This window comes from Achroia grisella, unplaced genomic scaffold, assembly GCF_030625045.1.
Source record: "Achroia grisella isolate CSIRO2021 unplaced genomic scaffold, CSIRO_AGI_Agris_v1 utg780, whole genome shotgun sequence".
Taxonomy (NCBI): Eukaryota; Metazoa; Arthropoda; class Insecta; order Lepidoptera; family Pyralidae; genus Achroia; species Achroia grisella.
In genome coordinates, this window is record NW_026713020.1 from 6,068,231 (window position 1) to 6,092,932 (window position 24,702).

Here is a 24,702-nt window from a genome sequence, read left to right on the forward strand (position 1 = left end):
AGGGTACATTATAGACGTATATAGTATATAATAACTTTGGAAGAAAGAAAATGACTAGTAACTATTGCTGGCCACTTTCTTTGTTCTAATCATTATCATTGAATACCCATAAAAACTGCAAAAGTTAGTAATTGATATTATGACGGACTCGGTGGTCTAGCGGTTTAGCACACCACCTTACTTCCCCAATGGTAGTAGGTTCGATTCCTCTCACGGTAAAAACATTTGTACTCATGACTATAATTGTTTGTATCGGCTTAGCTGTTTTCTACACATATTATGTATGTATTTTACAAAAATATAGGTATCTATCTGTTTCTAACAGTTGTCTAGTACCCATTACACAAACTCTGTTAACCTTGGAACTAGATGGTGTTGTGCAAATTGTACTATTATTATTAAAAGTTTTACCTCGTTTCTATTATCCAGGTTTTCGAGGGTGACGACGGCGAGCGCTTCGAAAGAAACTGGCTTTACTGGACTGGAGCCCGTATGCTGTATCGCCACTTGCCACATTCCGTCGGCATGAGGAAGATTGCGCTTCACAAATCGGTCGCGCAACACGGCGACAAGATGTACTTGTTGGTCTGCGAGTGTGCCAATTTGTTGGACAACTTGTCGGGAGCAGCCATGTTGGTCACAGCGTTAAGGGCAAGATTGTGCGGGTACACGGGACTTTATAGGCCCATACAGACATTCTAGTAAAGGGACGGCCTTTAATGGCCATGGCTGTGTTGTTCTATAGGATTTTTGACGTCTATGCTGTTGCGGGATCTTCCTTTTGAAAATTTCTTGGTAGCAATAACGAAACGCTTTATGAATGGGGAAAAATATGTATAAATTAAACGTACATATTTTTTCAGTATGTTGTTGAGGTATTACGTACTAAGGTATTAGAGACACGGCACATTCTGCTAATGTACCAATCAATTGCGGCGATAATACCGCAGTTTGCTCAGTCACTCGATAGTGTAGTCACGTATTGTGTTGATAAAATATAAGTTATCCGCAGAAAATACGACATACGGTGGGATATGCTGCATAAATAATTCAAGAACCGTAAGCAAATTCAGGCGAGTAACTTTTTATCTTGTTCCCCGCGTCTGGCGAACGTTTGTATGTAACGTGTTCTCTATACCTCTTATACCTCAATACATAATACGGGTTTAATTAAGAAATTTTGAAGGTGGAATTGATACAATTTAGATACAAAACGTCTGAAATCATAGTTGGTCATCGGACAGCACAAGTTGTGAAAACGGACCAAAGAATTAAATTTTTAATATCTACTAATGATGGTTATTGTATGGCTGGTTAAAAAGTATGTTTCGAACCGACGTGTTCTTTTAAACTATTGCTAAATTGATTAAGCGATTGTAAGTTATATTTAAAGTCAGAGTGTTTATCTATTCGACTAGAAATGCTTTCCCATTCTGTCTTTTTCCTAGTTATTTCGAGAGTATTTAGAGCTGACTACATTAACTTTTGATCTGCCACAAACTATAAATGTTTGCAAAACAAAATATTTCTATACTCGCTGAATCCTGCGATTATTTCCGCACGTTTTGAAAATAAATTATTACTCGCTGACAACATAGCTTTCTATAACTGAAATTGATTTTGAATTGGTCAAACAATTTTTGGATATATCAATTTAAAACGTATAAAAAAACAAAATTTCCTATTTATAATATTATTATCGCTTTGGCTCGTTTATTGTCGAAACTTATAGAGTTAAATCTATGTAGGGTTACTGGATATCGAATTTTCTGTTATTTATTATTTAGCCCCTAAATTACGTCATATATTCCTTACGTCTATAAAATATTTGACTCCCTCGTGTGGTCACAATGTGTCATGTTTGTAATACACCCTTATATGTACCGTCACATATTACGTAGTGTAACGTTACATATTAGATAATATTACATATTACTTAAAAAAGTAACAAACGAACAGCGAATTTACTTCCATTTGTCACACCGAGCACATTTTGTCGACATACCCACTGTCACATAGTGTCACATTTAGTCGACACACACCTGGCACATTTTGTGGACATCCCTTATCACACAATGTCACATGTAGTCGACTCACCCCTTGTCAAACATTGTCACATTTAGTCGACGCACACCATGTCACACCTGGTACATTTTGTCGACATCCCTTATCACACAATGTTACTTTTAGTCGCCTCACACCTTGTCAAACAATGATACATTTTGTCGACACACACCTAGTCACACTTGGTACATTTTGTCGACATCCCTTATCACACAATGTTACTTTTAGTCGCCTCACCCCTTATCAAACAATGTAGTCAACAAACCTCTTGTCACACATGTCACATTTTGTTGACACACCCCATTGTCACACAATGTCACATTTTGTCGACACACACCTCAACTTGTGACGTAATTTATAGATGGCCACGTAGATATCTATTATGATGAAGAGGTCTGTGGCAGTAAAAGGTTAATGTGTCAATTGGTATTGCACTGCCAAAAGACGGAAGTATATTTTCTATTTGAATTTAACACTTATTAAAATATAAAAGATATATTTTATTTAATGAAATAAATTATTTTCACTTCTATATTTCACTTATTCTAGAGATAGTGTACGACATTTTCAAACACTGGAAACAATACTAAAGATCAGTTCTCTAAATATATAATAATATATCTCTTATTTTATATATAAATCGCTAATTTTAGAGGCAGATGAACAATATATTTTGATGTACGGTCGGACCGATTCCGAAATGCTATTTTCAGTAAATATCTTCAAATTTCACTAAATTAGTGTTAGAGTTAGGAATATATAATTGATGATTTCGGTGATATAGATACCGAAAAGTGCGGCTCTCTAAACTAATTTCTAAAATTCACAAATTTCAGCTCTAAAATATATATTCCTAGACCCGTCCTGGCTTCGTACGGATGCATTACAAATCTATGAATTTCTCGGCTTGTTCTATACCATAACACACATGTATTGTACATATAAACTTTCCTCTTGAATCACTCTATTTATTGGTGAAACCGCATTAAACGTTGTGTAATTTCAAAGATATAAGCGCAAAGACAGCGGCGGCTGTCTGTTCACTTTGTTTTATACTATGTAAAGATAACTAAGAGATATCTCTATCTCTAACGAAGGAACCATAAAAAAGAAATCTACGAACATATGTAAAAGAATTCCAAGCTATATACGTGTTTGAAAGTGAATTTTAGAAATAGATATTTTTGGAGAATAGCACTAAACTGAAAATTAAACTGGCTCTAATGTTATTATCTCTAAACATATTTTTAGACAGTATAACAATGGCCACTAGGCCCTAAAAGCCAGGAAAACAAAAATTCTAACATTTAATTTGTACGTCAGCAACGGAAATAGTACTGGCCAATGTCTAAAAGCCAGAAAATAACACTAATTTGTTTTCTTTGTCAGCAACGGAAATAGTATAGTGAGTTATTTATCGCATGTCTTCCGGGCGATATTAGTACAAAATGTCTAATTAGGTGATTTCTCTTGTTTAATCACATACTAGTAGTTCCTCACATATCTTATGGTACATATCAATCTAATAGATTACACAAATGGTTGTAGCTTATATAAATAAAAATTGCAGTAAAAAAAAAAGTAACATTTTCACAAGCTAAAGTAATTGCAATAAAAATTAGGTTTCATTTATAGTAGCACTTTTAAATACTTAAAAATTATCCTTTACACGACATATTCTTTTACGCGCGATCGCAGTGCGCGTAATTTTGCGCGGGAAAGCCAGCGCGTGCAATCGTATACGATTGCATTTTTCGTGATCAATCTTTCGCGCGTATAATAGGCAAATGTTTCAAGACATTTCATTTTCTTTTAATTTATTTTTTATTTTCCACAGATTATATTTTCCAAAGACACAAATTATTTAACTCTTATTATTATGTCTTTGCTCTATAGTCTGATGTCAGCCATTTTGCAATGATATTTAATTATTATAAAGAGGTGCTAGACGTACCTATTAAAGAACGCGGGAATACGCGGCTGGTGGCGCGCGCGGTTGTCTGGTTCACTTTGTCTACATTTACAAGTGCATTCTTCCCCGTGTGAAAGACTAATCGCACGTGAAACAACGTACATATAAAGGTGGCAATTAATATATATCGAAAGTTATCCAAAAGAGACCTCGATCGACAATGTAACACGCCGAAATAACAATCACAGTTAGATACTTACTCACAAATTAGTAGAGTTTTAACAGTAGTAAATTGTCTATTATTTAGGGGCCAACCATAAGAATTTCATGTATTTAACCTCCCCTTCCCTTACCTCAACTTTATAAGTTACTACTACCACAGATAAGATAACTACATACCTACTACTTTAATTTCTAAGAGCAATTATCCATTTACGTATTATAATTATCCATTACCCTGTAAGGTTTTATTAACTACTCTTTTATCTATGACTATTAGATTGCACTGGCGCAATATTAAAATATATAAACAAAGAGATCAATAAAAAAACACAAAATAATTAACTTAGCAAATAATTATTATTTGTTAAGATGTGTCATCCTCGTAAAATTCACTATTTTCCTCACCTTGACCATTTTTTCACATAAATATTTATATCCACGTAAGTAAAGAATAGTTCCAACATCGTTAAAGAATTTTTAATATTAAATATCGACCAAACTTCATGTATGCCTAAACACATTGTGATTCAGTATATTAATTATAGATAGTATCGGCTTGTTTAAGTATATCTCAGGTTTACTGGTTACCTATAATGTATTACCTGAATTATTTACATACATACATAACTATTTTTAATTTATTGTATAGAAGTATATAAATTATACTATGATATACTTATATATTATATAGATTCACTTATAAACATATTTAAATATCTTTAATAATATAGAATGAACAGCAGTTTCCCATACAAACACATTTTAGATAAATAAATAGATATTTTCAGTAGCTATGTAATTGGATCGATTATTTTGCTATGGTGCTAAATCTAGTCAATTGTGTAGTTAGCAATAAAATGGCTTGCAATTTATTATCGATATTTAGAGATTCTGTTTTAATTATACGAGTAAGTAACCAATATACCTATAATTAGTAAATCACGGGATATACCACGTTTTATTTTTATTGAATTTCTGATATTTTGGCAGTGTTTCAACCGCCATGATCACGGGTAAACTCAGTCATGATCACCCGTGATGTTATCCGTAAATTCACGGGCAAGATCCCGTGATTTACTAATTATACGTATAAATAATGACCGAGTCAAATTTAAAACAGTATATAAGTAACCAATAGTTCCAAATTAGCGAAAAATTTCCCCCAAGATTTGCCAATAAAAAGCAATTGGATTAAATTATGTTGAGAAAAAGATTCAACATTCTTTTGCCATGAGAATGTAGTAACAAATGTAGATTTTGAATTAGGAAATTTGAATTTGTGCATTTTGTAGATTTTAAAATTCGAACCCATATTGCTTGAAATGAATTTTGAAGATGCAGAGGAAATTTTAAATATAAGTAAATAGATTTAAATATAAAGCAGCCCAGGGTGGGATTGCCATTTTCTGCAGTTGTCTAAACTTCACATAATGAATTAAGAGCTGTTAAATTTATTATTGTTCATTAACTATGTTGTTCTGTGTGTAAAAATTAAAATCTTATAATATACTTTCTTACTCATGAACTATAGAGGTGTTCTCTCACTTTCTGTCAAATTAAAAATATAAATCTGAAGAAATGGACAAACATGAATATGATTTTATAAATATAAGTAATAACAACAAATATTACCTGAATTATTTACATACAATTACTCAATACGTAAAAATACCAATATATCATTTCAGAATATATATTTATTATACAAATATGTTATTATTAAAATATTATTTATTTAAAATATGTGAATTGTACAGACAACTGCATTAAATTTAGTTTATAAGAGATATTACAATTGGTCGCTTAGCTTCAAAAGCTAATTTGCAAAATGGGCTAAGCTCCTAACAAAGATTGTATAGAGAGTTTAATTAAATTTCAATTATTTTTATAATAAAATACAAATACATAAGTGTTGGAAATTTTATTTCAGACAATCTCGCCACAATTTAATCTACACATATAAATAAAATTGGAGTGTCTGTTTGTAATATTGAAATAACGGTTTTTTATTACATGCATATGAATATAAATACGGTGCATAGACCAAAATAACATTTTTTGTTTGTCTGTCTGTTTATTTCGGCTAATCTCTGAAAAGGCTGGACCGATTTTTACTGGACTTTTTTCGGCAGATAGCTAATGTAAAAAGTAGTAACTTAGCCTATTTTTATTTTAGAAAAATAAAGTTCATTTCCACTCAGATGAAGTCACGAGAACAGCTAGTTAATTATATATCCTGGGAACGACATTGTGGGAGTCTGTTGACAAGAGAAAAGTGTACCATAATATGAGATCCTATTATTGATATCTTTTAAACCTGTAATTCATTACCTCAAATAGCTGTACCTAGTTTAATTAAATATATATATATAATATAAAAAAAACTATTAAAATACCAAAAAAGCTCTTTTTCATTAAAATAACATTTATTTATACTAACTATTTATAAACAATTAATTTATAATACAACAACATTTAATGTGATATTTAAACTGAGACTAAATTTCTAAACAGGAATATGTTTAGAAATCGAAACAGTCAATGTTCATTATAAAATAAGCTTACTTCAATAACCCTTGTGTCCTCTAAATCTTCTTCTATTGTCAAGCTGAAATAATAAATATTTGTTTGTATGTTCAATATATATAATGTAGGTGATTGTTGTCTGTATATTAAAAAAATATATGAATAATACTATTTTTGGGGAACTTTATGAACATAATAATAGCAATAAATTATAACAATCATTGTTTTGTGTTCCAAAACAATGATCTATGTCTGTTTTTGTTGTTTGTAGGCTACACTCAGAGACATATTAAATTAATTTTGTGCAAAATAGCAAAATGTGATATGATTTTTATTATTATGGTGAAGATTAAATACAAATGAAAAAATAATTAATCATGTTATTTATTCATTTTAGCAGTTTATGAATGTAAAATTTTTTATATTATAATTTTTGCTCTACCGGCCAATTAGTTATACCAGGTGCAAAGTTGTAAGCTATTGTTTATTATATCCAAGTAGTTGTTCTTAGGAAAATACACTGGGCATAATCTTATATTCGAATGGAACTTTTATAAAGAAACCCAATATCACACTATTATGTGACCCCTGTAGTTACATTTACTCCAGAATAGAATTAAGACATGCCTCATATCCTATACTATCCTCATACCCATAACTGAAACACAATTTACAGATGAAGCTGCTTAGCAGCAGAAGAATTAAATATTTGAAAATTATGCAGGATATCATTAGATAAAATAAAATGACAACAGTCTTGGTGGTCTAGTGTTCAGCACACCACCTTTTTTTAATTCACCATTTTCCATAGTCACAGGTTCGATTCTTCGAACAGTAGGTACATTTGTATTTGTATTGTTAATTTGTAACAAATTGTAGGCTGGTTGTGTGTCAAATTACATAAAAGAAAAATTTCTATCACTTATCTACTACATTATCAACCTCTGCTTAGATTGGGGCTAAATAGCGACATGTGAATTAACATTTATTACTATTTACATTTATTATATTGAAATAACTATGCACATAAATGATGATATAAGTCAAGAATTCATAAATACTTACCAATGATCGTTTACATTCAAAGAATGACTGTCGTAATTGGTAACACTCATCAGGAACCAAGCCGTCTTTAAGACATTCCCGAGGTGTCTTTTTATCCTACAATAATAAAGAGATACAGATTCAGGTATATGATATACAAGATAGCATATATAACATAGAAGAGTAACTTTTTAACATGTTTATTAATATTTGCATGCAACCTATTTCATTTATTCTGGAGTGCCAGTATAAAAAAAGTAATTTATTTTATCTGTAAACATAAATTGTAATTTTTGTGAAAATATACGTTGATTAAACACGACCAAGATTCTTACACTAAAACATTTCATTTTTATACACATACAGTACTGTTATTTAAAGAATATTTACCTTTTTACAGCAATCACTGCTTAATAAACACATCTTGAGATCAGCCCTAATACCGGCACAGGGCGATTTGTCCTGTAAACTCACTTCATCGGGCGCATACGTTACCATTTTTTTAATTCAGTGGAGATCAATTATAAATTAAATAAATAAATATAACCCCATTCAGTTAAATTATTAAAGAACGAGATAAAAACCGTGTTTTTAATTTTTAAAGAGTACAGAAAATTATATAAACTGACAACAAGGAACAAGTGACATGATGATTGACATTGACATCACTAAACTGCGCTGAAATGCGCTCAATCTCGGTGTAGTCAACGTCGTCACAGATAACAAATAAATATCACATCAATCAGCTGTTTTGAACATGAACTCATAAGTTTACGATCCACATCCAATAATATCTATACAGTGAAATGTTTACTGTTTTAACATTTGTAACATATAGATAGCTACAAGAAAGAAAAATGAAACTGTTCCCCGTGTTTACCAGGAAACTATCACATATTTGCAATTTAAAGCCTTACAAAGATACGAAATGGCTGATGCCCAATGGTAATCCAACTGGTGTTTATGTTTATAATTGCGTCGCCGATCAACGCGTGCCCGTTATATTGAGCGATCCCCACGTCGCTACATGGTACTCCTGTGGTCCTACAGTCTACGACTCCGCACATATCGGTCATGCCAGCTGCTATGTTAAACTGGACATCGTTCAAAGAATACTGAAGACTTTCTTCAATGTCAAGCTTATTACGGCTATGGGGGTGACAGATGTTGACGACAAAATTATTAAAAAAGCCAATGAGACTGGGACTGACTTTAAAACGGTTGCCAAACAGTATGAACACGAGTTCTGGGCTGATTTGGCAAGTCTCAATGTAGAGAAGCCTTTAATAATTACTAGAGTATCAGAGCATATCACTTGTATTGAAGACTTTATTAAAAAGATGATAAAGTCGGAAATGGCTTATGTTGCTGCAGATGGTTCTGTTTATTTTGATACAAGCAAATTTCCTTCTTATGGCAAATTGCAAAAGGCACCAGATTCTGGTGAACCAAGTAGTGAAGGTAAAAGGAATAGTATGGATTTTGCTTTGTGGAAAGGGCACAAGCCAGGCGAACCTAGTTGGGATGTGGAATGGGGAGCAGGTAGACCAGGATGGCATATAGAATGTTCAGCAATGGTCAGCAAAGTGTTTGGGTCGCAATTAGATTTTCATGCCGGGGGTATAGATCTGCAATTCCCGCACCACGAAAATGAGGAAGCTCAGTCCTGTGCATTTCATAATACAGGACAATGGGCCAACTATTGGATTCACATTGGCCATCTACATGTGAAAGGAGATGCAAAAATGTCTAAATCACTGAAAAATACTATATCTATACCCACAATCTTGGAATCGTTCAGCGCTGATACATTCCGAATGGCATGTCTAATTTCAAACTACAGATATCCAATGGAATATGATACACAATTGATGAAAACAGCCGAAGATGTCCTTAACAAGTTCAAGTTTTTCCTCAAAGATGCATACATATATGTTAATAATAATTCTGCTAACACTGCAGACTATGAGTACAACCTTTTGGAGAAGTTGCAAAAAGTAGAGGAAGCAAATATAGAAGCTTTGAAGACTGATTTTGACACTGCAACTTGCATTAACAGTTTGCAGTCGCTGGTCTCGAGTGCATATAGAATATTAAAGTCAGATACAGGAGATTATTATCCTATCCCTATATTATTAACTGTAGAATATATAAAGAGTGTGCTGACAAGGTTTGGTTTGACGCTAGAAGAATCAGCAGAGAGTGTGATATCTAATTCGTTGATAGATACATTAGTAGAATTTCGACATACAGTAAGGTTGAATGCTCTAACAAGAAAAGACATTGAGTTATTAAATGCCTGTGACTCTGTTAGAGATAAGTTAAAGTCTCAGAAAGTACAAGTGAATGATACTAATAAGGGCTCTTCATGGGTTTCTATTAAGTGATATTATTTTTAGTTTTTTTTTACCAAATATGTACTATGAGCCTGCATGATACCTGGATGACAGTATAGTCTGATTCATTTGTATTGTAGCATTAAAAATTCAATGTTGTCCAAGGAGATTAATGTTATTGTTACTGTACAAAATTATCTCTATTTATCACAAAACTCATTATAATTACTTTTAAAGTTGTAAACAAATAACAAATATTATACTTGTTATTTATTTACAATAATAAGATAATGTTAAAGATACTATTGATCAATTTATCATTCAATGTATTGTATGTACATGCTAGCCAGGGAGGGGATTAAGAGGGGGGACTAGTAATATGTAGGTAGCTAAATAATAATCCTTATCTATGGCAAGTATATAATTTAATTTTATATGAGATGTTGCTACATAAACTTTTTATGACATGTTATATTTGAAATAAAAACTTATTTTGTTTAATTTGCTGTTGGTTAGATTTCGAATCCTGTTTTAAACAAAGGCTATTTAAAAATCAGTCTTATAAAATTTCACATAACAAAGAACTTTATTCCAACCAAATTCTCAACTTAAAACCACAGTTTGTTAAGTACAATATATATTTTAATGACATTTCAACTATCTAGATTTACAGCACATGAGTAAATGTTATACAGAACGCGAGCAAACTCTTGCTGATGGGCTAACATATTCGAGTAACTTTTAACTTTATAAACAATATTAAATATGTTTAAATTGTATTGAAAGTCAATTTGACATATTATTTAGTAATAAATTAGTACGATATTTGATTAATTTCAGATCTAATCATCGACTGATGGATATTGCAATGAGTATTAACATTATATTTGTTTTCTGTTATTCGAAATATCAATGTATATTATTATTAATGCATAGCCAAAGAAGGTGCTATTTGGCTTTCATACACCATGGATAAATGTCTGGAATACCAGCACCTTTTACAAATCTGGGAATTTGTAATCTATATAGTTTCAGTCATATATATATTTATAACTGGAATGGCGAACAACTTGATAATCCACCTGATGGTAAGTGGTAACTGTCGCCTAATTCATGAGTGAAGTGTAGTGTGTATGTAGTGAATAAACAGGATATTTACCATGATATTCTGATTGTTCTGTTCAGTCACATGCTTTATATAAACGGTACTGAAGTTCAAAACATTTGAATCTGTACATTTAATATTTTTTAATTGGTAAGTTTTAGACTGCACATAGATCTTATAGATAATAGAGCACAATGCTCGCCCTTTTTCAGAGATCTAGACCTGTCGGAAAAGAATTCAAGGATATATATGAGCGATGGTTTTTATCTCCTCAAGATAGAGTTTAAAATTTCAAACATTTACTCATGCTTACAGTCTAAGTTACAACAATAGGGTTTGAAAAAGACTAGACCCTCTCAAGATGTGGAACAAATATCACGATAATTCTCTGGACGAGCGCTACGGGGGTACACTAAGACTTTCACTTATCAATTAATTGTTTTGTATACAATTATTTTTGTCATATATCATACTTTCTGCTCTGTAGACTTTCCATGCTATGAGATAGTCACGTGTCATCTTGAAGAGCGTGTAGTAATTTATGAACAATAGTATGAGTATGGAGAGGAAATGGTGCCATTGAATATTGCTGAAGAGTAGGCACAACTGCAGCACAATGAGCGACAGCTGGAGGCATAGTAACATACACAGTAACACCGAAGGGTTTATGAAGACTGTCTGTAACAAAACATATAATTGCATGTTAGTATATCTTAATAATATTATAAACGCGACAGTTTATGAACTATAAACTATAGATAGCAAAGCACAGAGTAAGCCTGTTTTCAAACGGAAAATTTTTGATTATCTCTTGAATGAACAAAACGGTTGTTAATTATCTATTGTTGTCATAATATATATGTAAATTTCTCTTTTTTTTTAAATTGGTGTGATAAAATTTTAGTATCATTATTATGTATTATAGTAAGTATATATTTATATTTATGTATGTATATTTGTAATTATTTTTAGAAAACCTATTTACCTATGTTAGGTACACATTATTAGTCCTTTCCCACCGCTGCCCATCAACCGCTTTCTGTTCTTACCTAATGGTTAGCTGGTAGAGAATGCCATATGGCATTAAGCTCGCCAAAATGTACAATTTTTAAAAGTGCAATAAAGAATAAATAAAAAATAAATATTTGTTACTCTTACACACAAAAACTACTGAACTGGTATTGATGAAACTTTACAGTAATATGCATATGCATCAAAATAACACATAGGCTATATATTTTATTGAAATTTAACGTCGGGCACAACTAGTTATGATATAAGTGCGTTATGATGGTTATAATAGACGAGGCGGAATTTCTGGCGAGAGCGTAATAGAGCCGAACGTGTTAAATACTCATGTATATCGTATGACGTTTGTGAACAAACTTGGTTTTAAATAAACTCAAACATAGAACAATAACGCACACTTGCTTTCCCGCCGTTTTACTTTTTTAAATTAACGTAGTATCTACATATTTACAAAAAAATGTATCAATGTATTTATATTACTTGTCCACAATCCATAACACAAGCTCTGCTTAGTTTGGGACTAGAGTGCCGTGTGTATTATCCAGGTTTGTTATTATAATATCGATCAAGTGTATGGTGTATGTGTACTCTTCCTTACGCGCACATGGGTGATATTTTTATTCATTTATTTATTTCAGGCTACTAGGTCCATATTATGAATACCTTTTAGACTAACATACATATGAAATCATATTATAAAATTAAGATATTGAAATCGTCTATGTGGTCACGGCACTGACGACGGCAATCAGCCACGATAGCTTATACACCACACCCTTTAAGATAGTCTTCCTTAAGGTGGGCAGCATGTCTGTGGGGATGTGAGTGTCAGTACTGACATAGAAGCGCGTGTGGTGCGCGACGGCCGGCTCGGCGGAGACTCGCGGCGCGGCCGCCACGAACACCCCGCCGCCCGCACACACGCGCGAGTCGCGCCCCCACCACACCTCCGACGACCACGGGCTCACTCCGCACTCGTTCACTGCAACATTACATTACATAAACACCCAGGGACTATCAGGAGCTCATCCACCAACTCGTTTGTAAAGACCCTACAACGAACTCACTTCACAGTCATTTACTGCGAGCTTCAATTCGTTTGTGGCACATCATGCTGCCTTCATGATTTCATGACTTCAATATTAAAAAGATTACCTGTGCATACTATCTGTTAATTTATTTATTTTTATTTATAAACTCGTTATTGCACCAAGCATTTTACACAAGAATTATACAGAAAAGAGATATAGATGTACAAAAGGCGGTCTTATCGCAAGAAGCAATGTCTTTTAGACAACCTTTAGGTAGAGAAATTACAATAAAAGTGGTAGGTAGCGAATAGATAGTATGGAAAAATATATATATAGACTTACAGACCAAAAATCATTAGTCAATCAATCAAACATCATAAAATAATATTATTGCAACTATAAATTGAGATGTAACCTATCCTATCTTTCGAGTTAGATCAAATTGTACACAATGTGGAAATCAAATTGGATCAGTAGTTTAGGAGTCCATCGCGGACAAACAGCTTGATACGTAATTTTTATATATAAAGGTAATAATATAAATAAATATTAGAAAATATCATTCATTATACTATATATATCGTGTCTATTATAATATCAGTAGATTAACCTGTGCATCCAGTCTGCAGTCGCCAGCAGCCGAGATGTTGCGCGGCGCGATGCACTACGTCACAATGCGTCGCCGGCAGCAGCTGACTCGCGTACCGGCCGAACAAGCCCGCCCACACGAACGCCACTTGCTGAGACGCGCCGTACACGTCGTAATACAAATACGACTGCAAACAAACCAGTATCACTTAGACCAGAGGGTCCTAAACTTTTTTGTGTCGTAGACCCCTTGCCATATTTTTCTGTTTCGGGTAGACTCCCCATTCTTACCTGGTATTGAAAATTGAAATTTCTAACTGTAGTAAAGTTAAGTGTTAAAACATAAAGTAAAAACGACAAGATGACCGCTGTCGTAGAACCCTTGTAGTTTGTCATAGATTTGTTTGTTTTTTATTTATTTTATTAATGCAGGCTACATGGCCCATATTATGTTTATAAGGTATTTATAACATACATCTTATTAATATTATAAACGTGAAAGTTTGTGAGTATGGTTGAATTCCAAAAAACAGCAATATTCATAATATTAATACTAGATTTATAGACCAACTTGCTGTCCCCAAGTATCGTTTAGAAAAAGTTAATAGGTCTTTTATGGGAATAGGTATAAAAATTTACGATAAAATACCAAAGGATATGTTGGAATTACCTTTAAATAAATTCAAAACATCTGTTAAATCATATTTACTGAGCAAAGCCTATTACTCACTAAACGATTACTTGAATGACGAGTGTGCATGGCAATAGTTGTTCATGCACTGAATTTTCATTTAATGTTAGACATAGACACCTATATAAAAATACATTGTAAATAAACTGGCTTTAAAAAAAAAGTAATTCAATTGAGTTTCTTGCCAGTTCTTCTCAATTGGATCTATATACCGAACTGGACGGTAGGGAAAAAATAAAATTATAATGTAAAAATTTGACGTTCATAAGCGGCTAAAATGTCCTACATGAATAAATGATTTTTGAATTTTGAATTTTGAATGTTTGTTACTCTTTCACGCAAAAACTACTGTACGTATTTTGATGAACTTTATAGTAATATAGCTTATCAGAATAACATTATAGGCTATAAATTTTATGCGGGTGAAATCGCGGGCACAGCTAGTAAGAAATAATAATAAAATATAAAATTATGTGGCCTAATAAACCCATTGCTAGCAATGTGCCATGTCAGATCGTTCTCTACGCAGTTCAACCTGAAAACCATCGTGATAAGTTCCTGGTGAAATTGACACAATGTGCTTACTGACTTCACCTCATATTCATCTTATCATCCTCCACTGGTACCCCGGCAGCGTAAAGCATTAGCGCAAACAAGTGAATACTATAAGAATCTGTATACCCACTGAATTAACAGTAAGGAAAAAAATATTAATACAAAAAACTTGACGCTAAAATGTACCTACCTGAATAAATGAATTCTGATTCTGATTTTATTGCAACTCTTAATAAATCATAAAATTAAATATTGCTTTTGTCAACTAACCTGTGCAAAACAACATGGTATAAAACTCGTGTAGTACGCCCCCACAATTGAATTGAACAATATCTTTTTGAGTCTTAGATTGAAGTCCTGCCTCATCACTTCCACCTCATCCCTGATCTGCTGTGGGTAGTGACTGCAGCTGTGCATTAGCGGAGTCTCTGTGTTGTTCAGCTCCAGGAATGGGCCGGATTGGAATCCAAATAGTAATAGGTATATAACAGCTCTGAAACAAGACATTGCACTCATTTATTTATTGACAGCCTCGGTGGTCTAAACCGCTAAGAGGTGTACTAAACCGCTAGGTTTAGTACACCTCTTTACTTCCGATGGTCGCGGGTTGGATTCCTCGCACAGTACAAACTTTTGCATCCATGAGTAAGATTGTTTGTATCAGTCTGAGTGTTTTCTCTGTATATTATGTATTTACTTATAAAAAAAGATTACTAATCTAATCTAATATTTAAAGGTGGTAAGATTCGATTTTTTTTAATACCTATTAAGTACTCAAGTAATAATTAACTGATTTCACAATTTTGTCGCCTGCAAGCTCCTGGTGAGTTCGCATAAAGGGTTATCGCCTAACTGACCTGATTACTCTCATCCTATCATCCAACATTTGTGTTCCAGCAGAACGTTAACGCAGACGAATGCGCCAATTCATAATAATTATTGAAAAAAAAACAAGATTTTACAGATATACTTACGGATAACAGAGGAAGAAAATCTTCAGTAACGGGTGCTTGAGCATTATAAAGTAGGAACACCATGCCAGTGCTCCCAATACTACGCCCAGAACGAACATCCTGTATAATTGGAACATATTATTGCATAATTCTTTAGTTGTTACACAAGATACTTAAAATGTGATAAATTAATATAGAAATACAACATGTTATCCATTAAATTCCACTAACAATCAGCTATCATTTAGTACTGAAAAGGGAAGAAACAGACAGACTGATGGTCATTTTTTTTTCTTTTTGGGTACCTACTAATGCTAATTAGCGATCTGATTTTTATACAGATTTTTACACGATACGGTCTAGGGGTTTAGCACACCGCCTTTCTTCCAATGGTCGCGGGTTCGATTCCTGGCACGGCACAAACATTTATTTTCATGAGTATGATTGTTTGTATCAGTCTGGATGTTTTCTATGTATTTACAAAAAATAAATGTATTTGGATCAGTTATCTAGCCCATAACAAAGGCTTTACTAGTTTAACTTGGGACTAGATGGCGCTGTGTGAATTGTCCTAAGATTATTATTATTGTATTATACAATAGTCGAATCTGATGAGTCTTTTCTTAAATCGTTTGTATTCCTTTCAATTCATAAGCCTAGTCCAATGAGTCGGCTTTGAGGCGCTATCTGCGAACCTTTCGTATAGTCCTTGGATGTCACATCAGGACAGATAAACAGACAAACAAACATACCTTCACAATTAATATTAGTGTGGCTATATTTTGTAATTCAAGAATATCGGTAACCATTCCTATAATTATAGGAATCCATTGTAGGTTCCTTATTAAATAAAATTATTTCTTATAGCAGTCATTTTTAAGTTACTACTTGGTAATGGAATAAAATCAGTGAAATACATAATGGTAATGTCTTTTTTTTAGTGCTTAATATATATGATTTTGCAACATTAAAAAAAATATATCCTGCTCTCCTTCTTTCTATATAAACTATGTGTATGAAATTTCATACTCTATAGTCTGCACAGTTTTCTTAAAAAGGGATACAATATTTTTCAAATATTATTATATATATATATATATTTCTGGAAATTATAGATTGAACTAACCTGGTGGCGATTGTAGCGTGTGGTATCAGCTTGGGTGCGAGCAGATAATTTAACAGTGCTAATGTCATACTGAGCAGAAGTCTTCTAAATAATATTGTCACTATGAATGCTACCAGATGTGTGTCAATCAAATAGAAGTTCTGAAAGGTAATTTTTTTATCTGTAGTATTTATAAAGCCTGTGTTATTCTGATGTATAAGCTATATTACTGTAAAGTTTCATCAAAATCCGTTCAGTAGCATCTGCATGAAAGAGTAACAAACATCCATCCATCCATACTCACAAACTTTTGCATTTATAATATTAATAAAATTTACTCACTATAGAAAAGCAAATCAATCAGACCTGAATGTCATGTACAGAGTATAATAGTATTATATAATATTATAAAGTTGAAAAATTTGTTTGTTTAGTTGAACATATTATTGGCAAATCTCAGGAACTACTAACTCAAAAAGAAAAATTATTTTAGAGTTGGATAGCCCATTTATCCTACAAGGCTATATATCATCATCTATGACCAATAGAAGTAGAGTAGTAGCTAGTAAATAAGAACAGTAATCTTTAGAAAATTCATATTAATATTATAAAAGCCAAAGCCAAAGCCAATCCATCTGTACTTTGTTACCTTTTCAAAACTAAATAGATGTAAGCATCTTACTTGACAGGCTACCTTTTATCTTAAAATATAACCCGGATATTAAAACTGTGATGATAAATAATAATAAATAACCCTGGACAATTGACACAGTATATAACACAAACTCTACTTACTAGTAGAGCTTTTATTCTGAGTACTAGACAACTGATATAAATACTTAGATATTTATTTTGTAAATACATACATAACATAGAAAACACCCAGACATATACAAACAATCATACTCATGAATATAAATATTTGTACAGTGTGAGGAATCGAATTTGCAACCATCGGAAGTAAAGCAGTGTGCTAGACTGCTGCACCACAGAGGCTGTCAATGTAATTCAAGATAATGTATATAGGTTGCCACTTCTATCAAGTAGACTTTGTGTGCCATTCTAATAGTATAATAAAAAAAAACAAAGAATAACCACATTCACATCCAATGCTTATGGGCCACAAGCATTGGATGTGAATGTGAAAATAATAATTAATCTCTATATATAAAAATTATGTGTCATGTTGTTTGTCCGCGATGGACTCCTAAACTACTCAATCAATTGCAAATTTGATTTGCACATTGTGCATTAGCAATTTGATCCAACTTGATCTCTACTTCATCTCAATTGATCTCGATCTCAATATACATCTCAACATTATTTTATTCAAGAACCTCAGCCACATCAATAGTGGCTGTGTCTGCTAGTTAGTATATATAAAAATTACTTCTCTCACCATTGCCTGATCGGTATTTGAGTTTGGAAGCCACCATATGGTCCTGTATAAATTCAGGAACTGTAGTCCAGTTGCCACCAATGTGAATATGAATGTCATAGTTTCAAACAACAGTGTTCCATCCTGTGGGATATAGGGGAATGGGATATGTTTAGGTGGCATGGTGCCATCAGTTCGTTTAATTGTGTCACTCATGGCTCGCGCACGTGTTGCACGTCTGCTGCCATTTAAATCCTCTTCTAGCAGTGAGTATGCCGCCTGGAATTAAAGAAGAATATGTTAGTTTAAACAGGAACTATTCATGAGCATACCCTGCTAAATCATATTTTGGTGACGGCAACTAGTTTCTAATAGGCTAGTTTCTAAACAGCAACTGTTCACCTTGCTAGACCAGATATCAATGACGGCAACACAATCTTGTTTATAGGTGTCCTTATTGCACTTAGAGATTAGATTATATTGCTGTCTCTGAAATATCATTTTGGCATTGTATGCATGTATTAGACATATAAGATTTAAAAAGGTGACATTTCAAAATTTAGGATATGGTACATATCCTAAATCTTTACACAATTTAGGATATGTACTCTTGTGGGAGAGAGGTCTTGGCCTCTTACATACTTGTTAAAAAATTATCTTAGATACACCTTGTGTTTCATTTAAAGGATGAGATAAGTCAGTGAAATTAAAGGACAAGATGCATGACATCTTAGTATTTCTGCATAGAGAGTTATTACAAGTGTCACATGTTAAAGTGATGTTGTTAGATCCATTCATGCATATAGGCTATGGTTATCAGCCACCACAGGTGAGGTATCATCAGGAAGACTTTGAGATACCTGAAGGATTCTGCGTTTCTGGGAGGAGTTTGGTTGACTAATCTAGTAGTCTCGTCTCACTGTCAGAGCACCAGCGGAGGTTAGGTCTGTTGGCCCGTCATGTCAAATTCACTGGGAGTTTATCACAATGGTTTCTAGGGAGAACTGTATAGAGGTGAACCTGCCTTGATACCTTGCTAGTGATGAAGTAATTATTTCACATTACTAACAATCCCTTCCCCCTCAAGCAAGCCATTAAAACAAAGAAGGAGAAAAGAAGCGACTTGTGGTACAGTTTACTTACTTTTTTATTAAAGCCAGTACTTTTTTTAGTAGCGGGTGGACTCATTTTAGTAGTAACTGGCGGCATAGGCCGCTTGACAGGCGGGTCTTTAATGATTTTACGCCGCCTGGAGATGGCTGTTGACGAAGTATTGTTGACTTGAGAGTACGCCCAACGCCTCGCCAGCAGTATTGTCAAGCAACCAGCCACTGCTGGTAAGAAGAGTGCGACAAAAGGGCCACTTTCATTTTCCGTACAACTCATCACTCACATGTTAATGTTTTATAACACTATATTATCAATTCTCTTTCTCAATACAAACGCGATAAACGAAACCAAAACGGATATATTGAATTACATTACCACAATGAATTCAATATTATCTATTAATACAAATAATTAAAGGAAACAATATTCCGCAAATAGGAATAAAATTATTTTTTGACAGCTGATTGACAAGTGTAATTTGATTGACAATTTACTCTGCGACATTCCGTAATCTGTAAGCAAACTGATAATTTATTACGTCAGATGGTATGGACACTCAGACGTTGTTAACTTTATCAATACATAAAACCCAATACGTTAAACATTATTGGATCAGCTAATTATTTTTCATCAATTATTCATGCCTCTTTTTACCACATAGAAAATTCAGAAGTGTATTCACATTATAATACGATAGCGGGCTCTATCGGAATAAATTATTATTTATACATCTTTTATTGACATTAGGATTGACTTGACTTCTCACATTTATTTGTTTGTGTTGTTCTGTATTTTCTCAATGTTGTTATCATAAAACTATATACTGCTTTTTACTTTTATTTGATTGTACAAAATCGATTAAGCCGGTATCACCGCTAATCGTTTCTTTGAGATATTACAATAATAAAACCACAGTAGTGAATTAATAGTACGAATGTGCTATGAGATTACATAAAAATGTCATTTGCAATACTATGTTCATTTGTTTTAGCTTTTTATGTCGTAGTTTGGTTCTTTGATTCTTTTTTCAAGGTACGTTTTAATGAAACTTTAATTAGTTTTAACTCTCGTCGCAATACTGACTGATTGTTTATTTTTCAGAGCTGTATGCATTATCCTTACTATGCTTTCTTGGAAGGAACTGGACTGAAAGTTGGGATACTAAATTTCTCATGGACAACCACTGCTTTTAACAGGTTTATTTATCGGTGGAGCAAAAACTTGTCGCGTGTACTGAAAAAGTGGTTCACGTGTGGATATTTATTCAGTATTTGGGTATTTCTACCGTTTGCAATTTGGGTACTACTGACATTCATATTTGAACATTTTTATGAAACAATACAGATTAATAATGTTCCTGAGGTGAAGGCGATGCTACCAGGAGTGAATATTCCCGCTTCAGACTTTTGGGTGTACTTCCTTGCCATAGGCCTGAGTAGTATATTCCATGAACTGGGCCATGCAATGGCCGCAGCACAGGAGGATGTGCAATTAATATCTGTTGGTGTGTTTGTTTTCACCATAATTCCAATAGCATTTGTGCAACTCAACACTGAACATTTGAATAGTCTTGCAACAACCAAACGGCTCAAAATATACTGTGCAGGTGTATGGCACAATGTCACAATGTCGTTTTTTGCTTTGTTGTTATTTTTCTCAGCACCAATCCTATTCAATATAGCTTATGAAACAGGTATAGGAGTGAGAGTCACGGATTTCACAGATGATTCTCCATTGAAGAATGTGAGAGGTCTAGAAAAGAATGATGTTGTGACATCAATAAATGGATGTGACATAAAAAACTCTAATGATTGGAACCATTGCCTTCATATGGCTCATGAGCGGTTTGGTATCTGTACTAGTGCAGAGTTCATTGCTCAAAATGATGAAATAATGATGGAGACAATAAAGGAGAATGATGTAGTGGAATGTTGCAGGAAGGATGACTTGTTCAATTTTTGTTTTGAATATATGGAGCCCAAAGTGGCTGCAGACTCAGTGTTGCCAGGTCAATATTCATGTTTGAAACCCAGAGATATGATTAAGAATAAATTCAATAAATGTACAGAACCGAGTGGCTATTCCTGCCCAAGGAATATGCACTGTTTGAAACCATCAATGAATAATCATACTTATCTAGTTATAGTTGAGAGGAAGGACAACAATGCAGTCTTGTATTTGGGTTTGCCATATGATTTGCATAAAACAGTATTTATCGATCAATATTTCCCTAGGTTAGGTATATTTTCAATTTTTTCCCCATCTCAATTTGAAAAGTTACTGAGGTATATTTTTATTTTTTCTATGGGAATAGGATTTGTAAATATTGTTCCCTGTTACGGTACAGACGGTCATCATATATCAAGAAATCTAATTCAAATTTTAGCTAAATATTTGAATAAGAATGGTGATTTTGTAACATTTTTTACAATTTTTACAGTAGTCGTAGGAACGGGTGTGACAGTACCAATTTTAGTGTATTTATTTTATAGAGCTATATATGTAGATAATTGAAAGCAATGGATTGTATATATTGGTAATTTAAAACTAAGTGTACCTACATAATAGTATATAGGTAACTTGAAGTGTTAGATGTTTTTGTAAGTCTAATTCATTTTTGTAAATTTTATGTAAATAAACAAAAACTGTATTCTATTTAATTTAGATTCATACCCCAAATATTAAGGGGTGTGTTTGTAATCAATATAAAATAAATCCTTCAGACTAGATGTATTGACATTCAATGTTATTGTATTAATTTTTAATACAGAAACAAGTAATGTTTCAAATTAATGAAATGCGTAGGTACTTATAGATGCAATTGTAATATCAGATTTTCTTTGAATTTATGTTGCAGAGTGTCTATGAAATTGACACATGTACCTTAGATTTTAACAAATTTTTTTCTATTTTAAATAAATTTCTGAAATGTAATCATAAAAAGTGTATACAAAAATGCCTAATTTTATTAACAATACATAAGTTATTTATTTTAAGTAGACAAATGTTCCAATTTTAATAAATTTATATAAAACACTTTATTTATTGTTCTAATATTCACTATTAAGGGGTTAACACGGTTTCAAAAAATCGAAAAATTTTTTTTTGTCTTATTAAATTCTATAACATCTCTAGAATATTGTCTTAAATTTTCAAGTTGATCCGACCAATAGTTTCGGATATACAGCCTTGAAAAGGTGGACGCTCGAGGTCACGTATAGGCTGAGGGCGCAGTAGGTAAAACGCAGCTGCAGCTCATCTATTGTTAGCTGTAATTCTTGTCCCTTTTTTTCTTAATATAAGGTAAACTACTGGAAAATATTTCATTTGGTGATTTCTCGTTAAACTACGAAGTTCATTTTGAGGTTATAAGTGTTTGTTGTGAATTTTATTCGATAAAAAATGCCGTTTAAAGTGTCTAGAACCCAGATAACGGAAGGTGTTCGTATCAGCATTATTATTAATTATGCACGGTATGGACCTAAAACTTGGCCCAAATTCCCATGAATATGCCCGAAATATGGATGAAAATTGACCGCAGCGGAAAAGAAATCTACCAGCGAGACTCGTGCAGCCAGGATTCGTCATAGACTGGAGCAAAAGGATGCCCTGGACAATGCAGGTGCAGCAGGTTCTCTACTTTATGGCCCAGGAATCGACGACTCAATGTAAGTTAAAAAAAAAAAAAATACTATCTTTTATTGTCTCTTAAAACTTTAAACGCGTTTTTCTCAAAACTATGTTTTCAAAGACGGTTGTCAAATTTCTCGCGAACTACTCAACCGATCTTGATGAAATTTTACACAGGTCTTCGAGATATCATTTACAATGTCTTGAACGAAGGATTTTTTTTTATTTTAATTACAACTATATTTTAAAAAAAAATGTCGAGAAATTTTCATCGAAATTTGCATTTTTTTATAAAATCGTCTGCCAAAAATCAATTTTCATTTAATTTTTTTTCCTTCGTCCAATACCTAGTTTATTGTCTTTACTAAAACACGTATTTTTAATTTTTATTTCAGATGATCCTGAAAGAAGTTCTGCTGACAACGCGGAGGCACCTTTTTTCCGAGGGACTGCCGGAAATGGCGTCGTAATGACCGCCATTTTGATATTTTTTTTTGACAATTTTGCAAAATGTTTATTAAATATGTATCTTTTAAATAAAAAAAAAATTCATTAAAATATTTCATTTTTTATATGTAAAAAAAATTATTGAAAAAAGGCTGTTTTTTGCCCGAGGAAACCCATGTTTAACACTTAATACTAGCTCCTGCTCAATGCGAGTGAGTGTTGTAAGTCCTTAAGTGATTTTTGGCCATAGTACAGCCTAGCTTTGATGGTTGATTCATCTGTGTGGTGCATATTGTTACGAAAGTCTGCTCTCGCCCATTCCTTCAATTCTTGTCGTGTGTTTTCATCTGACACTAATTTTATAGTTCTGAATATATCTCTGTACAGTTTGATGACTTCTTGACGAATCATAAACTGAAAAGATAGATACATTTTATGTTTACAATTTCCATTTATAACATGAAAGCGTATTATTAAGAAAGTAACTTTAGCCCTAGCATAGACTAGAGAAATTCTTCAGCGTTAGAATAGTACGCTTTTATAAAGCGACAAGTCTTGACTAGTCTTGACTGGACCCGGTGGGTCCACTAGTTATATATAGATTATGAAGTACTCCTAATGTTGCAATATAAATATTAATTACCTCTTACCTGTTTAAGATTCAAAGTTGTTTTAGGAAGTTTTGACATCGCTGATAAAAATGATTAAAAACTAATTATAGACAACATACAACACTGTAATAATTGTTATTTATAATCATTCTATTTGGCATAAATATTATCTGTAATAGGGAACAATTGTTGAGGTGGTAAATATTTTATATTTAGTTTTTATTGTGAACAAAAAATAAATAATCTCATGTAAATCATATGTTTTTGACATTTCACCTTAATCTACTAAGCTGAGAATGACAATTGCAATATTCGACTGACAGATTGACTGAACAACAGAAAATATTTATTACACTATTTTGTTA

The 24,702-nt window shown here is 32.9% G+C and overlaps 6 protein-coding genes across 9 annotated transcripts in view; 3 read left to right on the plus strand and 3 right to left on the minus strand.

The window, feature by feature from the left end:
* LOC131850861 (uncharacterized) overlaps positions 1 to 1,899 on the plus strand; it is a 115,206-nt gene extending 113,307 nt beyond the window's left edge. For all 3 annotated transcript variants that reach the window (XM_059201239.1, XM_059201237.1, XM_059201238.1), the window contains exon 4: positions 430 to 1,899. In XM_059201239.1, coding sequence (XP_059057222.1) covers positions 430 to 702 — 273 coding nt within the window. In that variant the 3' untranslated portion in view covers positions 703 to 1,899. The remainder of the gene's footprint in view (positions 1 to 429) is intronic.
* Positions 1,900 to 4,540: 2,641 nt separating this feature from the next.
* Positions 4,541 to 8,387, minus strand: LOC131850993 (cytochrome c oxidase assembly factor 5). 2 transcript variants are annotated; one of them, XM_059201416.1, is made up of 4 exons: positions 8,159 to 8,387; positions 7,790 to 7,885; positions 6,764 to 6,806; positions 4,541 to 6,456 (listed from the first exon to the last, which is right to left on the minus strand). In XM_059201416.1, exons 1-3 carry the CDS (start codon positions 8,264 to 8,266, stop codon positions 6,765 to 6,767), a joined length of 246 nt encoding a protein of 81 aa, XP_059057399.1. In that variant the 5' UTR covers positions 8,267 to 8,387; the 3' UTR covers positions 4,541 to 6,456; position 6,764. The 2 variants fall into 2 exon arrangements, with proteins under 2 accessions (XP_059057399.1, XP_059057398.1); XM_059201415.1 differs by lacking the exon at positions 4,541 to 6,456 and having other exon boundaries at positions 6,501 to 6,806.
* A 124-nt stretch (positions 8,388 to 8,511) lies between these two features.
* Positions 8,512 to 10,727, plus strand: LOC131851003 (cysteine--tRNA ligase, mitochondrial). The gene has a single exon (XM_059201427.1). It carries the CDS (start codon positions 8,626 to 8,628, stop codon positions 10,153 to 10,155), a length of 1,530 nt encoding a protein of 509 aa, XP_059057410.1. The 5' UTR covers positions 8,512 to 8,625; the 3' UTR covers positions 10,156 to 10,727.
* A 648-nt stretch (positions 10,728 to 11,375) lies between these two features.
* LOC131851045 (transmembrane protein 39A) lies at positions 11,376 to 20,108 on the minus strand. Its single transcript, XM_059201469.1, has 8 exons — positions 19,683 to 20,108; positions 18,561 to 18,818; positions 17,183 to 17,322; positions 16,078 to 16,176; positions 15,374 to 15,596; positions 13,880 to 14,045; positions 13,078 to 13,220; positions 11,376 to 11,887 (listed from the first exon to the last, which is right to left on the minus strand). Exons 1-8 carry the CDS (start codon positions 19,923 to 19,925, stop codon positions 11,642 to 11,644), a joined length of 1,518 nt encoding a protein of 505 aa, XP_059057452.1. The 5' UTR covers positions 19,926 to 20,108; the 3' UTR covers positions 11,376 to 11,641.
* A 333-nt stretch (positions 20,109 to 20,441) lies between these two features.
* On the plus strand, positions 20,442 to 22,710 carry LOC131851145 (membrane-bound transcription factor site-2 protease). Its single transcript, XM_059201595.1, has 2 exons — positions 20,442 to 20,681; positions 20,751 to 22,710. The coding sequence occupies exons 1-2, from the start codon at positions 20,607 to 20,609 to the stop codon at positions 22,161 to 22,163; spliced, it is 1,488 nt and encodes a 495-aa protein (XP_059057578.1). The 5' UTR covers positions 20,442 to 20,606; the 3' UTR covers positions 22,164 to 22,710.
* A 1,201-nt stretch (positions 22,711 to 23,911) lies between these two features.
* Positions 23,912 to 24,591, minus strand: LOC131851148 (LYR motif-containing protein 2). Its single transcript, XM_059201597.1, has 2 exons — positions 24,377 to 24,591; positions 23,912 to 24,140 (listed from the first exon to the last, which is right to left on the minus strand). Exons 1-2 carry the CDS (start codon positions 24,413 to 24,415, stop codon positions 23,919 to 23,921), a joined length of 261 nt encoding a protein of 86 aa, XP_059057580.1. The 5' UTR covers positions 24,416 to 24,591; the 3' UTR covers positions 23,912 to 23,918.
* Between the last annotated feature and the right edge of the window lie 111 nt (positions 24,592 to 24,702).

Excerpts from the sequence above, each read along its gene's own strand:
- LOC131850993 (XM_059201416.1), bottom strand. The coding sequence starts at position 8,266 with ATGGTAACGTATGCGCCCGATGAAGTGAGTTTACAGGACAAATCGCCC. Across the intron at positions 7,886-8,158 it reads GCAGTGATTGCTGTAAAAAG|GATAAAAAGACACCTCGGGA; the intron begins GTAAATATTCTT and ends TTATTATTGTAG. Across the intron at positions 6,807-7,789 it reads TTGAATGTAAACGATCATTG|CTTGACAATAGAAGAAGATT; the intron begins GTAAGTATTTAT and ends TTATTATTTCAG.
- LOC131851145 (XM_059201595.1), top strand. The coding sequence starts at position 20,607 with ATGTCATTTGCAATACTATGTTCATTTGTTTTAGCTTTTTATGTCGTA. Across the intron at positions 20,682-20,750 it reads TCTTTGATTCTTTTTTCAAG|AGCTGTATGCATTATCCTTA; the intron begins GTACGTTTTAAT and ends TTTATTTTTCAG.
- LOC131851148 (XM_059201597.1), bottom strand. The coding sequence starts at position 24,415 with ATGTCAAAACTTCCTAAAACAACTTTGAATCTTAAACAG. Across the intron at positions 24,141-24,376 it reads CAACTTTGAATCTTAAACAG|TTTATGATTCGTCAAGAAGT; the intron begins GTAAGAGGTAAT and ends CTATCTTTTCAG.
- LOC131851003 (XM_059201427.1), top strand. The coding sequence starts at position 8,626 with ATGAAACTGTTCCCCGTGTTTACCAGGAAACTATCACATATTTGCAAT.
- LOC131851045 (XM_059201469.1), bottom strand. The coding sequence starts at position 19,925 with ATGAGTTGTACGGAAAATGAAAGTGGCCCTTTTGTCGCACTCTTCTTA. Across the intron at positions 17,323-18,560 it reads CAAATACCGATCAGGCAATG|AACTTCTATTTGATTGACAC; the intron begins GTGAGAGAAGTA and ends ATTACCTTTCAG. Across the intron at positions 13,221-13,879 it reads ACTGCAGACTGGATGCACAG|TGAACGAGTGCGGAGTGAGC; the intron begins GTTAATCTACTG and ends GTAATGTTGCAG.